This window comes from Corticium candelabrum, chromosome 1 (genome assembly GCF_963422355.1).
Source record: "Corticium candelabrum chromosome 1, ooCorCand1.1, whole genome shotgun sequence".
Taxonomy (NCBI): domain Eukaryota; kingdom Metazoa; phylum Porifera; class Homoscleromorpha; order Homosclerophorida; family Plakinidae; genus Corticium; species Corticium candelabrum.
Genome location: NC_085085.1, coordinates 7,990,661 through 8,006,575, shown reverse-complemented (window position 1 = coordinate 8,006,575; position 15,915 = coordinate 7,990,661). Strand labels below are relative to the sequence as shown.

The following is a 15,915-nucleotide window of genomic DNA, read 5'->3' as shown; positions in this document are numbered from 1 at the left end:
CCGTAGGAAGTCCAGGCGAAATCCGACTTGACAGTTTGTCTCAGACGGCGGAACTCGACCGGGCCGCCACGTTTTGTGACGATCGAAGACCGGTGTCGTGTCAATTGGCACGTTACAGACAGACATCCAGACAGAAGTGTGGGTTGGTGTATTGTAGTATCGGATGTGCCTGTTAATTATAGAGACAGCTCATCCCTGACACATAATCACATTGTGTGGCCACAAAATAAAAGTCACAGTCCAGACAAAACTCAGTGACTCCTTGCATAATAGGGCTGATAATGACGGCAACTTCCTGGTCTTGTTATGATAATTGCAATAGCCATATGCTTCACTTGCAATGAATAATAGTCACTGGTAATGATAATCTTCCATCATCCCTACAACTCACTTATGTACCATAAATCCTCTGAACTTATCCCAACACATTCCTGTCCCAAGCTGTTTAGATAAGTGGTAATCTACTATACTAATTAGCATTAGCCTTATAGACAAAGTGACACTAATATATAGACTGCCTATATCTTTATGTGTCATTATGCCCTCCATGATGGGCAAGTGGGTCTTTATTCCCATCAGGGCGCCCACAAACCTGGCAGGTGAGCACAGCAGGGTACAAGTTTCTGTGTAGTCCACATGGCGATCAATGACTAGCCAATTCGATATAAATTGTAGGCATTACTGTGACCACAAACTCGGTACAGCATGCCTAGTAGATATCAATGACTACCAGGAAACATTGAACGTCATCGTCAACAGACCGTTCGCCAGACCACAGAAACTTCCCAATGACTGAAACGAGTCATAGTCTCATGGACAAAGCTAGAAAAACATGAGAAAGAAAGACACACAAGTTTCATAATTAATTAATTTACTGTTGTCACTGAGGTTTGAACCCCCAAACCATGAAGTGGTAGCCATTGTTGCTAACAGTATTATGCTCAACCAGATCCATCTAGTTTGTAAAGTTTATTACAAGTACTGGAAGCAAACCCTGCTTCAAAAGTACTTAGACCATCATGGCTGTCTAGAAACAAAACATGACTTTACGAAGGATCCAAGCAGATCCCAGAAGCACTGTTTTCTGTAAGTGCTGCAGGTTGTGATGACCTGGAATAATGTCCAGCCACTGTGCAATACCTGCGTGCACTGTGCCCAAAGCTTCCAAGACCACCGGAACCACCAGTGTTCGACAATGACACATGCGGCTTATCTCCACTTGCAAGTCGCTGTACTTCACCAACTTCTCAGCATGTTTCTTGCCAATGTTGCCATCAGCAGGACAGCTGATATCAATAAAAAGACAAGTGTTTGTCTTCTTATTTCTGAGACAGATGTCTGGACGATTGGCTTTGATCTTCTTGGCAGTGGGGATGGTGGTATCCCACATCATAGTAATGTCGTCCGTCTCCACAAGCCTATGAGGATGATGCCGGTACCATCTGCTCTCCACTGGAACCCCAAAATGGCGACAAACATCCCAGTGAATGATGGAGGCCACCTGATTATGTCAACCAGTGTAGTACATTGGTGCCAAAGCACTACAGCCTGCCACAATGTGGTCTACCGTCATTATTATTTACTATTATGTGTCGTTATGCCCCTCCATGATGGGCAAGTGGAGTCTTTACCCCCATCTGGGCGCCCACCAACCCGACAGGTGAGCCAACAGCAGGATACATGTTTCTGTGTAGTCCACACGGCAATCAATGACTAGCCAATTCGATATAGATTTGTAGGCATTACTGTGACCGCAAAGTCAATACAGCACATTATTTGTTTCACATGCTGAGAAGTCGGCGAAGTAAAGCGACTTGCGACTGGAGATAAGCCACATGTGGCATTGTCGAACACTGGTGGTTCCGGTGGTCTTGGGAGCTTTGGGCACAGTGCACACAGGTATTGCATGGTGGCTGGACATTATTCCAGGTCATCACAACCTGCAGGACTTACAGAAAACAGTGCTTCTGGGATCTACTCGGATTCTTCGTAAAGTCATGTCTTCTTCCTAGACAGCCATAATGGTCTAAGTACTTCTGAAGCAGGGTTTGCTTCCGGTACTTGTAAAACATTACAAACCAGACTGATCTGGTTGAGCATGACACATAATAATAATAATAATAATAATAATAATAATAATAATAATAATAATCGCCGTGGCTTAGTGGTTAGCGACAATGGCTACCACTCCATGGTTTGGGGGTTCAAACCCCAGTGACGACAGTAAATTGTGAAACTTGTTTGTCTTTCTTTCTCGTGTTTCTCTAGCTTTATCCATGAGACTATGACTCGTTTCAGTCGTTGGGGAGTTTCTGTGGTCTGGCAAACGGTCCGTTGACGATGACGTCCAGTGCTTTCCTGGTGGTCGTTGATATCCACTAGGCGTGCTGTATCGAGTATGCGGTCACCGTAATGCCTGCAATCTATATCGAATTGACTAGTCATTGATCGCCGTATGGACTACACGGAAACATGTACCCCGCTGGGCTCACCTGCCAGGCTGGTGGGCACCCAGATGGGGGCAAAGACCCCACTTGCCCATTATGGAGAGGCATGACGACACATAATAGCGTGGCTTAGTAGTTAGCGACAATGGCTACCACTCCATGGTTTGGGGGTTCAAACCCCAGTGAAACAGTAAATTATGAAACTTGTCTGTCTTTCTCTCTCGTGTTTTTCTAGCTCTATCCATGAGACTATGACTCGTTTCAGTCGTTGGGGAGTTTCTGTGGTCTGGCGAACGATCAGTTGACGATGACGTTCAGCGCTTCCCTGGTGGTTATTTATATCCACTAGGTGAGCTGTACTGCGTTCGTGGTCACTGCAATGCCTGCAATCTATATTGAATTGGCTAGTCATTGATTGCCGTGTGGACTACACAGAAACATGTACCCTGCTGGGCTCACCTGCCGGGTTGGTGGGCGCCCAGATCAGGGTAAAGACCTCACTTGCCCATTATGGAGGGGCATAGCAACACATAATACTAATAATATGACAGACCACAATTTGGTGCAGTTCCCACACAGGGGCAAAGACTACACATACATCACTATACATACAATACACAGCATGTAACGTTGTTGCACTAGCACGTATTAGAGCTTGTATTGTAACGTCGGTACAAAAAAATGACTAGAATAGACAGATGCAATGACATGAAGGTGACAGGAATAAATGATACTTTATAATTACTCATTGCCTCTTCCTAGCCAACAACGCAGTGTAAGCATGACACCGAAAGCCATCTTGATTGTCTTTGTTGGAGAACAGAACTCTAACAAAATCACCTTTTTCACAATTTAGTTGTAAAAAAAGCATCAATTAGCTTGTTGTAAATGATTGTAGATATAGCTTTGTAGCTTAAGTCTACAATAGTTAACTGCAACGTAAAAATCAAAATTCTTTTATGTTGGAAATTGATAGTTCTAGTTGCATACATGACAGGAAATATGGTTTTAAATTTTTATGTTCAGTTTTCGCTGAGAAATAGCAGGTAAAAGTTGCTTCCGGTTCTTCAAGTTCGGGTAGCGGACGTGTTGTAGTGTACTGTACACGTCACAGAGAGGAGACTCCATACTAGCGTGTATTGTAAACAAAAGAATTTGTGGCGACAGAATGGTTCGGTGCTGCTTGGCTAAAGGATGCATCAATTTGCACAGGTCATATGCAAGAGTGTTTCGATTTCCGAAGATCTCCAAGCTAAGCAAAGAGTGAGAATCACAGATAAGGACGGCAAGAGATGTTTGTGTCATCTGGGGGTGGGGTGGGGATGGTGGTGGTGACTACTACTGAGTACGACGCATCCTACTGAGTGGACAAGAGTCTGTAGTAGCTACTTTAAGCCTGATTGCTCCGAGGTACAGCCCGGTCTATTCAAGAGCTTGGTCTGGGTTATAAAAGAGCAAAATTGAGGCCACCATTTTCCATCTACCTGCCTCCACACTTCAAGATATCGTAGCACTCTGGAACCTTCGCAAAAAAAGAAAAGGAGAGCAGCATTTGAGAAGCAGAAAAAATGAGAGTACGGAAGAATCTCGTGCAGAACTAAACTACTGGAAATGGCTAGTAGAGGTCAGTGACTAGACTTGTGTCTAGGTGCGCAACATGTGAAGCGAATGCAGTCATATGCATTACAGTACTGTACAGTGAAGTCAAACTTGTGTCAACATTCGTCAACGTAAATTCCACGAACAAATGTTGAATTCACGCCGACTTAGCTCTTTCTCACAGAATTAGCTAATTTTGCATGAACTCGCCAATGCAGTAACACTAGTACTGTCCATTATTGTCGCTAGTATTCAACAGTATTATTGTGTCATTATTTCAGACAACCTCAAATACGTTTTGACAACACACACACTCCACATGAGTATGTATCCATCATCTCACAACGACCGCAGCCACACCTGTCATGGTTGTTTTCTTACCTGTATGTTTTTCGATTACATTTGTTACTTCTACTTGGTGACAGGCTGACAGGCTATCAGGTGGCTTGTCCTCTTTCTCATCGGCTTACAAGGAAGCAGGCGATTCTCAGCTTCAGAAACACTGTCGCTTAGCTCGAACTTGTTTGGTCTAATGGCTCCCAGCAGATCTTCGTCATCCTGCAATTCATGCAATGACGGAACGCAATGATCACTTAAAAACCTCTGGAGGGCCCTTCAGAAGAATAAGTGTTGCTGTCGTCACCTCTATCATAGTAGCATTGCCTTGGATATGGAGATGTAGTCATTTTTACAGACTACAGACTGTACAGACGCACCCGCGTCTCCCTTCTGTGACGTGTACACTACACCATGCCCATTACCGGAACTTGAAGGACCGGAAGCAACTTTGACTTGCTATTTCTCAGCGAGACTTAACTGAAAAATCTAAAACTATATTTCCTGTCATGTATGCAACTAGAACTATCGATTTCCAACATAAAAGAATTTATGATTTTTTGCATTGCAGTTACCCTTTAATAAAAACATATTTGATTGACAAACAGAGAATCAACTCCAAAAGTAGTAGTAGAAGAAGAAGAAGAAGAAGAAGAAGAAGAAGAAGAAGAAGAAGAAGAAGAAGAAGAAGAAGAAGAAGAAGAAGAAGAAGAAGAAGAAGAAGAAGAAGAAGAAGAAGAGGTTATACTTACCCAGGAATGCCCCTTCAGCCTGAGGTTGGTCTTCCAAGGGGTCCTGCAGCAGCTACCTAAGAAGGCTGCCTTCTTTCCCAGCATTTCTGCTGTACTCATTTATACTCCTGAGTCGAGGGCAGCAATTGTGTGTTAGTTTCTTGCTAAAGAAAATTATGCCATAGCTCGCCATCACTGTGGCTTCAACTTGCAAACCTTCAACGTCCCGGATGTAAACATTCCATAACATGACTCTCTAACCAACTGAGCTATTTGCACCACAAACTAGCAATTAACTGCTGCATTCCAGTGCTAAGACCAACTATAAGATCACCGTCTGTTTAGATCTCATTGCATTAACGTTTTACCAGCTAGACTTGTTTGACTTAAAATCCAAATTAGTCGATCTTCACTGTTAATGATATTAGCTAATACTAATAATTGTTCAATGCTGTAAAAACCAATGAAAATTGCTGATAAGACAGATAAATAGACAGATGCTCCATACAACTATCAGTCAATTTATCCCATAATCATGCTTACTACAGTATACAAATACCTTCGCTCGCTTTCCCATAGAAGTTTTCATCTGACTTGCAGCTCTTCCCTTCTGCAATTTCTTGGTATCTTCTATCATCAAGCTACCTTCTCTGCTCTTCCCAGCTGCTTCATGGTAACTCTGTTCTTCATTGCTTGCCAAAGTTTTGGCCATCATCATTGAAGAATGATAAGCATCCAATACCAGTTGCTCATCTGAGTCACTTGACTGTGGACTCAATATTTCTACTGGTGATTTCTCTTCAGGGTTAGGTTCTACCTGCACAGGTAGTTTCTCCTTTTCCGCTTCTCGTTCTTTGTCTTTTTTACTAGATCGTTTCTTGCGATCAGTTCCAGCTGAAGCAGCAGCAGATTCACTTACACCAGAAGTCAGCATTGTATGTGAAATATCAGGTGACTTGATCTGCTGCCTTTGCTTCTGTTTTACAAGTGGTATTCTTTGTTTTGATGGAGACTCTTGAGTTTCTGTGCTATCTTCAGCTGCCTCATCAAGCTGCAACTGAGCCTGTTGGTCTTCACTAGATTGCTCTACATCTATCTCATCACCAATCTGAAGAAAGAAGGTATCATAGAAGTTAATACATAAGTTAATTACTGTTTGTCCAAATGTACATCAATGAGAGGGAGACGATGATAGTCATCAGTTGATCTACCAATTGGTTTACCTGCCAAGCAACATACAAAATCATTATACATATAGTGTATAAAGTCTGCATTTTAAATATCATACAAACATTGATTGTTAGTCTACATGTCTAATACTTTCTCTCCGTGACATGGCCCCAACCAAACCACATGTCTTTGGGTTGTTTCTGTCTGTCTGTTATGACCATATAGATCAAGCAATATAATATTTATCAACACAAGCTAGCTTGCTAGAGCTCAAGCAAATCACCAACTCTTACATTTGGTATTAAAAGTATCTTGAGCAATTTGACCAAACAAATGTATTGACTTGTGTGATAAAATAACAAAGTTATGTGTGTCTGTGTGCCTTCATCTCTTCCTCTGCCTTTCTTCATCTTGCCTGCCTTCCTTGAGTCTTAATGTCTGGTCGTCTTTCCACCAGTCTGACTCTAAAAAACCATCTTAAATAATCTGCGCATGCTTTGAACTCTCCCTCTTTCCATCTTATTAGCCAATGGCAATTCACGATGCGAAGTGCACGGAATGCTACAGTCGTTGTCCCAACCTGATCTTGGCATGACACCCATGCAGATACCAGCAGTATTACGTTGCTATGTTCAGTCATTATGATAACAGATTCAGGCACCTCAGCTCGGTCATGACGTGTCACCGTGCAGCTCAGACCTTTCACGGCGTGTCATCCTGCATGGTCGGATGATGTCGTGGTATGTACGTGAACGTGATTAGCTCACACAATGTGCATTGATTTGATTGAGATATAAATGACACACGCAATTATCTGTGAAAGAATTGTGGGACTATTTTTAAACGCTTCAATGACATTGACGTTGTTTCCACAGCCTTAGAGATCTACTACAGGCATGGATCCAGGGATAGTGCACTTGGTGCACGTGCACCTTCAAACCAGTGGGTGTGTCTTGAGGAATTTCTATAAAAATTCTATAAAGAAGATTCTAGAGAATATCTAAAGACGTAGATAGGACTTTCCTAAGGCTGCAGCATTTCAGAGATAACGTATTGACCAATGGTTCAAATGTGCAGCTGAAAAGATTCATAAAGCTGTACCGTAGGTGACTGTGTGCCGTCCTTAATTAAAGTAAGTGTTTTGACTCAAATGTTGTTAAGACCATACGTATGATTTCTTTGTTTGCACAATTGCGCAAGGAGAGATTTATGAAACGCAGAAGAAGTCAATGCTTGGACTAAGACCTTTCCTCTAGATCGTTGTTGGACTTATTACATGAATTAGTGAAGTACGCTTTAAGACCGATACATTAGTCTCTGGCTAGTTTGGATGAGTCATTGATAAAAACAGCAAAAGACATGCAAATAGGTGAATTAATACTGATTCAATTCGAACAATGCATGGTCTACGTCGTAGAGTGGCATGGCACTCTTACAAATCACAACATGAACACCAAGAATGTTTGCGTATTTTGCCATTTAAGTGCAACTTTCACATAGAAAATCAGAGTCATCCATGCAGTCCGCATTGACTTTGTCAGTGACCGATACAGCAAACTTTTAATCAAATCTTTCGAGCGAAAGACACGAACTTTATCTAACATTCCGCTTGTCGTTCGAATTCTCTAAACCAGATCAGGGGTACCGCATCAGTGGGCTGATAGACTTCGGTCTGTGGAAGAACAAAGCACCCAAGATAAGCACTCTTGTTGCCCGTGAAGATGATGTGCTTTTTATGTCAATCAGACAAATGCTGCTTAAATTGCAGAGTATGAGAGATTCCTTATTGCCATCACAAAACGTTGATGAAATGCTATATGCACTCACGGCAAAGCAGATACATGTCTTCTTTTGCATGCTCTGTATATGCTGCGAAAACTGGTCACAGAACAGTTGTTGTCTCCCAACACAGACATTGCAGCCCTGTCTAGAGACTTGTCGTGCAGACTGTTGTTTTTAACTTCTACTGCATGGAACAAAGTAGTGTTCTCGATGCTTATAGACATTTTGGCTGTCGTTCAAGTATTTGGGGAATCATTTAGTGACTCGCTCATCGGGTATCATGCCTTCACTGAAGTTCACAGAATGTATATTATAATGTTACCAGTGCATATTTACTGGTAAAGAGAAAATAATTGCTTGAAACTGTTGCAGCCGACAGCCAAGATTTAATGATTGAAACTATGAGCAAAATTGGTAAAACATTTGACGTCAGTCATGATCTTAGGGTTAGGTGTCAGAAATCTGTGTGCAACTTAACATAAAGCCAAACTGTTTTGGCTTTGATGAATCTTGCGATTGGCATCAACTCTTGTTCTACTTCATGCAATCTGCACCTTTCTCCAACGTCAGATGCCTTAGACATTAATACCTGTGTCGAGTGAACTATCAAGGAAGTGTCTGAAGACTATAGCTAGCCAGCTTTGACTCCTTGTCCCAATGTTCGTTCGCTGATTTCTCATGGCTAACAATGGTAAAGAACTTAATTTGCATTACAGACTGAATGGTACTCGTTAAGTGGACAACAAGCAACAAATGCTGAGCAGGAAGAAGTTTTAAATATCTTGTACAGAAGCCTGTTGTTGTCACAGCTCCAGCAGTCATCTCATAGTTGTTCCAATCCATACACGACAACTGCATATGTCTGTGAAATCGTTAAATGTTTCTTCGTTGCCATTACGCAAAAACAAAAATTTGAAAGTTTTCATCGATGCTAAGATACCTCTTGCTGCTGCAGTTACATGCATCAGTCACATATACATGCATGACCTTGGTCTCTGCTAGTCTGCCATACCGCTTCAAAAAGTGGTATGGCGATCACCGTCTAGCTGCTGTACCATCTCCGCCGCTCTTGTGTCTGATAATGACAACAGATCAAGAGCTTCGAGTGACACTATAAAAGATTGTGGCTACAGTGGTAGCTATTTAATTACGATATATATTAATCTGTCTCTGGACTAGCCAAAATTCAAGCTGATGCATTTGCATATACACGTAGCAATAATCGAGCGAGCTTGATACTCTAAAACATGTTTATTGTGCCTACTATGTAGTTAGTTCTGCTTTGTTGGAAGAGCAAAGCAGTGAAACTGCTGTTCACTGCCTCACATTCCAGATTGCTAGTTGAGATCGGCTTCACATCCAGATTGCTAGTTGAGATTGGCTTAGTAACGTTTTCAGAAGTTAAATTGCTACAATGAGTATAGATAAGGTATAGCATTATGTAACATCTAAAAAGAAGCTCAACTAGATAAAAGTATAACGTAGAAACAAAGAAATAATGATTTGGCGCTTAGCCTCAAGTTCCCCAATGAGCCCCACACTAAAAATGGCCGTTTGTCGTAACTTTACACATTTTGAAATGACCAACAAGTGGGATTGTGCCTACAAGCTTAGCAGAAGACTGCTCGCAAACAAGAAATTAGTCCTGCATTGGTTGCAACAGAACCCTAGAAAGGAAGCGTCTTTTAAGGTCTTGGCAGGGGACTATGTTTATGTTTTTAGTCATTATTTTCATTCTTTACAGAAACGATATCGTTTGTTGGTAGCTAAGTTCAGGAATGCTATTCAATTAGCAAGTTTCTTAGCCGCCCATGCAGTTGATAGCAGTAATTGATGCTTCCACTGCTTATCTCTAGACCAATCAAACAGCAGTAACACCATTGTTGTTGCTCCAGCTATCTGCATCAAAACTCTATCTAACTTCACTGCAATGGCTAAAAGATTTTGTAAAACTTATGAGAAATTTGACAGACTGCGGACATATGCAGCTCAGAGAATTGCTAGGGGAAGAAGAAAATCAGCAACCGCATTCAGGAAGATCAACATGAGTATCCATTTTTAGAGTTTGAAAAAAGAGTTGACTGTAGTTATTCTATGTCATATTTAGCTTTCTTTACGTTGGAATAGAAGTATTATAAGAATAAATATATGTATTAAGTCCAACACACTGCCGTTATATCCGTTGGAATCCTGGGTGAATACCACAGAGATTTGCCTGTTATTCCGCTGTATATCGTATGAGTCCTGGATCAGTACCAATGCAATTACAAGTAGCTCCAGCCAGGTCACAGCAGAAATTCAACAATATTTGCTGAAAAACTGGTGTCAAAAAAATTGTCCCCATAAAAATGTGTCCCCTGGACAGAATTTCCTGAAAAACTGTCTTGTTAGGAAAAACTGTCCCCCAGAAGCAAAGCTTCTCTAAGTATACTTGGAGGGACCAAATATCCTAGGAAATTCTGTCCCTCTGACTTAGTTGGCACTGCACTGTAAACGAGCGGACAGCAACAACGTTTCATTTCTCTATAAACGATGGGTTAGAGTTAGGGTTAGGGCTGTAATACAAAGTAGGCTGTCTCGCAATCCACCACTTCTGATGGGAGACCAAATTTACTAAAAAATGTCCACTGTTTCCTAACAGGGGCCATTTTTTCCTAGGATACTCTTCTTCCAGATAGAATTTTCCAGGGCAAACAATATTTCCTTTGACACCAGTTGAATTCACCAAAATGTTCAGGACGTAACGAAATCTCGCGGTGCAGGATTACAGCGTATTACCAGCCACCCCATGCAAAGTGCACGCCATGGTACTGGCTGGTAATTACAGGCAAATTACGTTGTGCAAACATAGGTGATTTCGACCAGTGTTTTTAGCAAATACTGTCGGATTTCTGCTGTGACACCGGCTGGAACTGCTCGTAATCGTCCCTAGGTGTAGCGAGGCTTATACTAGTCATCTCACCGGAAGTATTGACCAACTCAACGGAAATACTGACTCGACTGAATTAGCAAATCAACGAAAATACCGACTCGACAGAAATAACGACTTGACTCGACAGAAATACTGACTTGACTTGACGGAAATACTGACTAGACTCGACGGAAACGACCATGCAAACAACTTTAGAATGTACAGCATTTGCAACTGGTACAGTGTAGCGATCGTGTCATCTCAACACATTGTTGTTGGAGCCTCTCTGCCAGTCTAGGCGGAGTCACACAAGACGTTCCAATTTTGATTGCTGATCATAACTTTTGAGTGTACCTTCAAGGTCATAGCAAACTGAGGAGAGTAGCCTGCGACAAAAGCACCCAAGTGACTTACTGTTTGATGATAAGACTGCCTGCCCTTTTTCAACCACCTGTATAAACAAGTGTTTAGTATAACTAAGCCATCTGTACAAACAAGTTTTGAGATGCTTGTATCTAGTGACATGCACGTGGTGTTAATTAATTTGTGCATGCTGGCAAGTACATTAAGTGCTTGCCAGTAGATGTGCAACAACTGTTTGGTGTTGATATATATGTGTATCTACTCCCATCGCAACAACGCCTCCTAGAGCTATATATATATATATATATATATATATATATATATATATATATATATATATATATATATACATATTTTCTAGGAAACTGGAAAAGAGTCAATTTCTCGTCGCATAGGGTTCAGCACTGTTAGTGCTCCCTTTCATTACATTGGTACTGGTCCAAGACTCCTACAGTACAGCAGAATAACAAGCAAATCCCTCTGGTATTCATTGCATTGCAGTTTAGACATAATATACTATTCTTACAATGCTGCTATACCAATGTAAAGAAAGCTAAAATATGACACAGAATAACTACTGTCAACTGTTTGTTCAAATTCTACAAACCAATACACATGCAGGGTGATCTCCTGGAACACAGTTTGCTGATTTTCTTCTTCTCGTACTGATTCTCTCAGCTGCATACGTCCATAGTCTGTCAAATTTCTTGGAAGTTTTACGGAATCTTCTAGCCATTGCAGTGAAGCTAGATAGAGTTTCGAAGCAGACAGCTTGAGCAAGAACTTATGACTGCTGAGCAGTTGAACATGCACATGCAACAATGTTATCACTGCTCTTTGATTGGTCTAGAGATAAGCAGTGGTATGGAAGCTTCAATTACTCCTAGCAACTGCCCTGGGCGGCTAAGAAACTTGATAATTAAATAAGCATTCCTGCACTTAGTTGTCTTACAGACAAATGATATGCTTTCTGTAAAGAAATGACTAAACTATGGCATAAGCTACTGGTACACGTACAATAGTGCACATTCTGTATGAATCTTAAATTTCATCCCTAGAGTGATGCATATTTGAGCCTATATACATTGTAGATCTCTAACGCTGTAGAAACAACTTAATGTCATTCAATTGTTCGAAAATGGTATCACAGTTCTTTCACAGTTAATTGTGTGTGTTTTTAAATGTCAATCAAAGAAAAGCACATTGTACAAGCTAATCATGTTTATAATAAAGAAGCACTAGAAGTGCAAACCCTCGCGAGTATGCACCTTGAAGGTAATTAGTCGCGCTATGACAGAATGTTTTAAACAATACCAATTAACCACCACGCACTGGGAAAGTATAGAGCAAATACAGGTAGTTTTAGGTGTGGCATATGTAACATCAAAGCCAAAACAAAATTAGATGTGGGAAAACATGAACGCTACAAATGTAAATAGATTAGGCGTTGTTTCTAGTGGTAAACCCTCACCTACAACTAAAGAAACAGCTTGCCACCAATTTTCCAGCTCACAAGAATGTAGACGTCTGGTTGTTTCTGCAGCTTCTCTAGGCATCTGTTTGTTGTCCTAATGGGGGAAAAAGTGCATGTTACACTGTACAAAAGTAGTTGTTTCGAAGTGCTGGAACAAGCCAAATGTTACAAGTCGGGAGAGCCAGCCAGCTGGCAATCTTCGTCTTACATGATGAAGTAACGGAGATGATCAATGTTCTGTTTGCTGGTGGGAAACATATGTTACAAATGGGGAGCATACAAGCAGCTCACCACCGATTTTCCAGCTCACAAGAATGTAAAAGTCTTGTTCTTTGTGCAGCTGTTCTAAGCGTCTCATTGTTTGTGCCGCTTCTCTAGCTAGACATCTGGTTGTTGCCTAGTTGCACAAAGAGAGGTGAAGCCTCATGATGTCACCACGTTTGTTTATTGGTCGGTAATGACACCACTTCTTGTCTATTGGTCGGAATAGCTTCATTTGCATCTGCGCTAATCGACTATATATATGGTCGGTCAGTCACTCGGTCGGTCGGTCGGTTGCTCGGTCGCTCAGTCATCGAACAATTACTATACCCTTAGCCTGGAAATCCGGGCCTCGGGCAATCATGTTCATGTGCAGGATAACACGCCATGAAGGTCTGGGGTGCACGGTGACACAGGCCGTAAAAAAACTCCAAAGTTCACAGAGACACGTTGTAACCAAGCGGATCCATGATCATACATACCGGACACAGCAAGGTACTACCGTTGATATCTGCCTGGATTTCCCTATCACGCTGAGATCATGTTGGGACAGGGATGGTATCCTTCCGTGCACTTCACATTGGGCGGTACCAGGGTGTGCACTTCGCATTGGGAAAGAGCCTAGTTACATATTCAAAGAGTGATTGTTAATCTTTAAAAATTGTTTAAAGACAAAAATCTGTTTTGATAATAGTAACTACACCATCAATAACAATGCAAAAAGATAATGCATGATGCCTGATTCTCATGTTTAGTCAAAGCAAGTTCTTGGTTAAACACAATTTCAACTCCAAATATAAATGTGCTAAATCCAATAAATCAAAATTAGTAGTTTGTCCAATTGGCTAAGAAGTGTCCAATACAGCAAAGAAATTGACCATCGCAATTCTGGAGTAGAGATATGAAGATTAAAATGAGTGCAATTAATTAATCTTTTCACTTGCACGTATTAATGGTAAGTTGACCTAGGATAAATATGATTTAGAAATATAATTCAAAGCAACTGTCAGCAACTGTCTGTCAGAATAAAAATATGATGCCAAACTGAGCCATAAAACATGTATACACATAGTGATAAAGTAGACTTTGTTTTGCAATAATAAAATAGTCAAACATATTCTTAACATATCTATAAAACCAAATGAAGCATACAGATATCAACTATGCAACCTTGACAAAAAGAGAAATGTAATAGGACAAAGTACAGTCAGCAAACCATCCTAGCTGCGTGAATCAACTTCAAACTGTAGGACTGTCACATTCATGCACTTGACTTCATAGCTAGTCTAGATACGTTTAGATCAGGTCACCTCCTTATAAACCCATGCTAGTTGTTGATCTCTGTTAAATATTTGCTCTGGCCGGCTAAGCCGGGCATTCAGAATATGATGAAGCATTCAGTAGCCTGCTGTAAAAGCCCAAGCAGAAATTAAGACATGCTTGGTTTGTGCACTTGAGTTGTAAGCATCTTGCAAACTATATGTTGCATCTTCAATTTCTTGTGATACTAGCTTGGTAAATGTTCAATGGAAGTACATTTCTCTACTAAGCACAACAGGTATAGCCTAAGATCTTAATTATTAAAAACCTATTTGGCCCCCTTTATGTTTCTATCTGTCTCTAGCACATATACTATCAGTACATATGTGACTGCAAATTACTGCAACTAAACACTCACCCTCCATATGGTGATAATAGTCACGCAAAACTTGCAGCGAATGCTGAAATCGATCAACTTCATTCTACAAACATTCAGACAGTACCATTTCTTAAAGTCTGCCAGGCACTACAATTAAGACTCTAACATGTACCTGCATCAAAGTAATGTACTGATTGCATATCAGTCCTACGTGATCTTCCAACCAGCGATTGCTGAGAATACTATTCCTTTCTTTTCCAGCCTCATCACGCCGATAGTCACATACATCCCAAAGCCTCTCTTTCAAATCCTGTAAACAAACATTGCTATAATCTTTGTCTATTTGCCCTTCACAGATAATCAACAACATAATTGAAAGCATGCACACTTGTCAACTGTCGTAAATTCACACATTTCAATTCTATTTGCTTTTAATATAATAGAACATTTTCTAATTTACAGGTAGTATGTTTTACTCATTTCTTATAATTGTACAAGACTGTTAAGGCTTTCACAAATTTGTATTTTCTGCTAAAAGCATGCATTACCAATAGCAGTCTACCAATTTAATACACATGACTTCAACATAAGACAAAAAGATGTACAACAGCAACCTTAAAAGTTATGGTAACCTAAGATCTGAGTATATCAATTAGTTGTGTAACTTAAAGTTGACATACAGCAGTCCTCATAAAGATGATAGATAATAATGCCAAAAGGATGAGTCCTACGTATACTACTGAGCAAGTAATAAAATCAAAAATTACATCTTGAGAGTACGATCTGTTAAAGCTTTCTCTCTACTTTGTTTCCATTCTTGCTTTTACATTTGTTAAATAGATGAAAATCTGCAAGAAGTTTACAAAATGCATACAAATTATTTCAGCAATATACTTAAATACAAAATAACAGTTTAATCAAAATTTTCAAGCACAGGTTAGACTCTTGACTTGTATGTATAAGTTTACTACATATGCTCCAGCAAGGTGTTTGGTATACCATCTATTGTAACTTCAAAAGATTAACAAGCACAATTTCTGTTTTAATTGTGATTATTGTATTTGACCCTCGATCATACTACCAAAGTCAAGAAAATAGTCAAAATTAATGAAAGTATACGTGTTAGCCAGTCCAGTGCTTTTTCGCAGCACACTATTAAACACCTCCTAAATTGCTGTTCCATAATAAATTTGATAATAAAA

The 15,915-nt window shown here is 40.4% G+C and overlaps 1 protein-coding gene across 1 annotated transcript in view; it reads right to left on the bottom strand.

The window, feature by feature from the left end:
- Positions 1 to 5,489: 5,489 nt before the first annotated feature.
- Positions 5,490 to 15,915, bottom strand: part of LOC134191752 (sperm flagellar protein 2-like) — an 80,621-nt gene continuing 70,195 nt past the window's right edge. Inside the window, exons 31-34 of the mRNA XM_062660404.1 lie at positions 14,886 to 15,023; positions 14,753 to 14,816; positions 6,284 to 6,336; positions 5,490 to 6,221 (exon numbers count right to left, since the gene is read on the bottom strand). Of these exons, the coding sequence (XP_062516388.1) occupies positions 5,631 to 6,221; positions 6,284 to 6,336; positions 14,753 to 14,816; positions 14,886 to 15,023 (846 nt within the window). The 3' untranslated portion in view covers positions 5,490 to 5,630. The remainder of the gene's footprint in view (positions 6,222 to 6,283; positions 6,337 to 14,752; positions 14,817 to 14,885; positions 15,024 to 15,915) is intronic.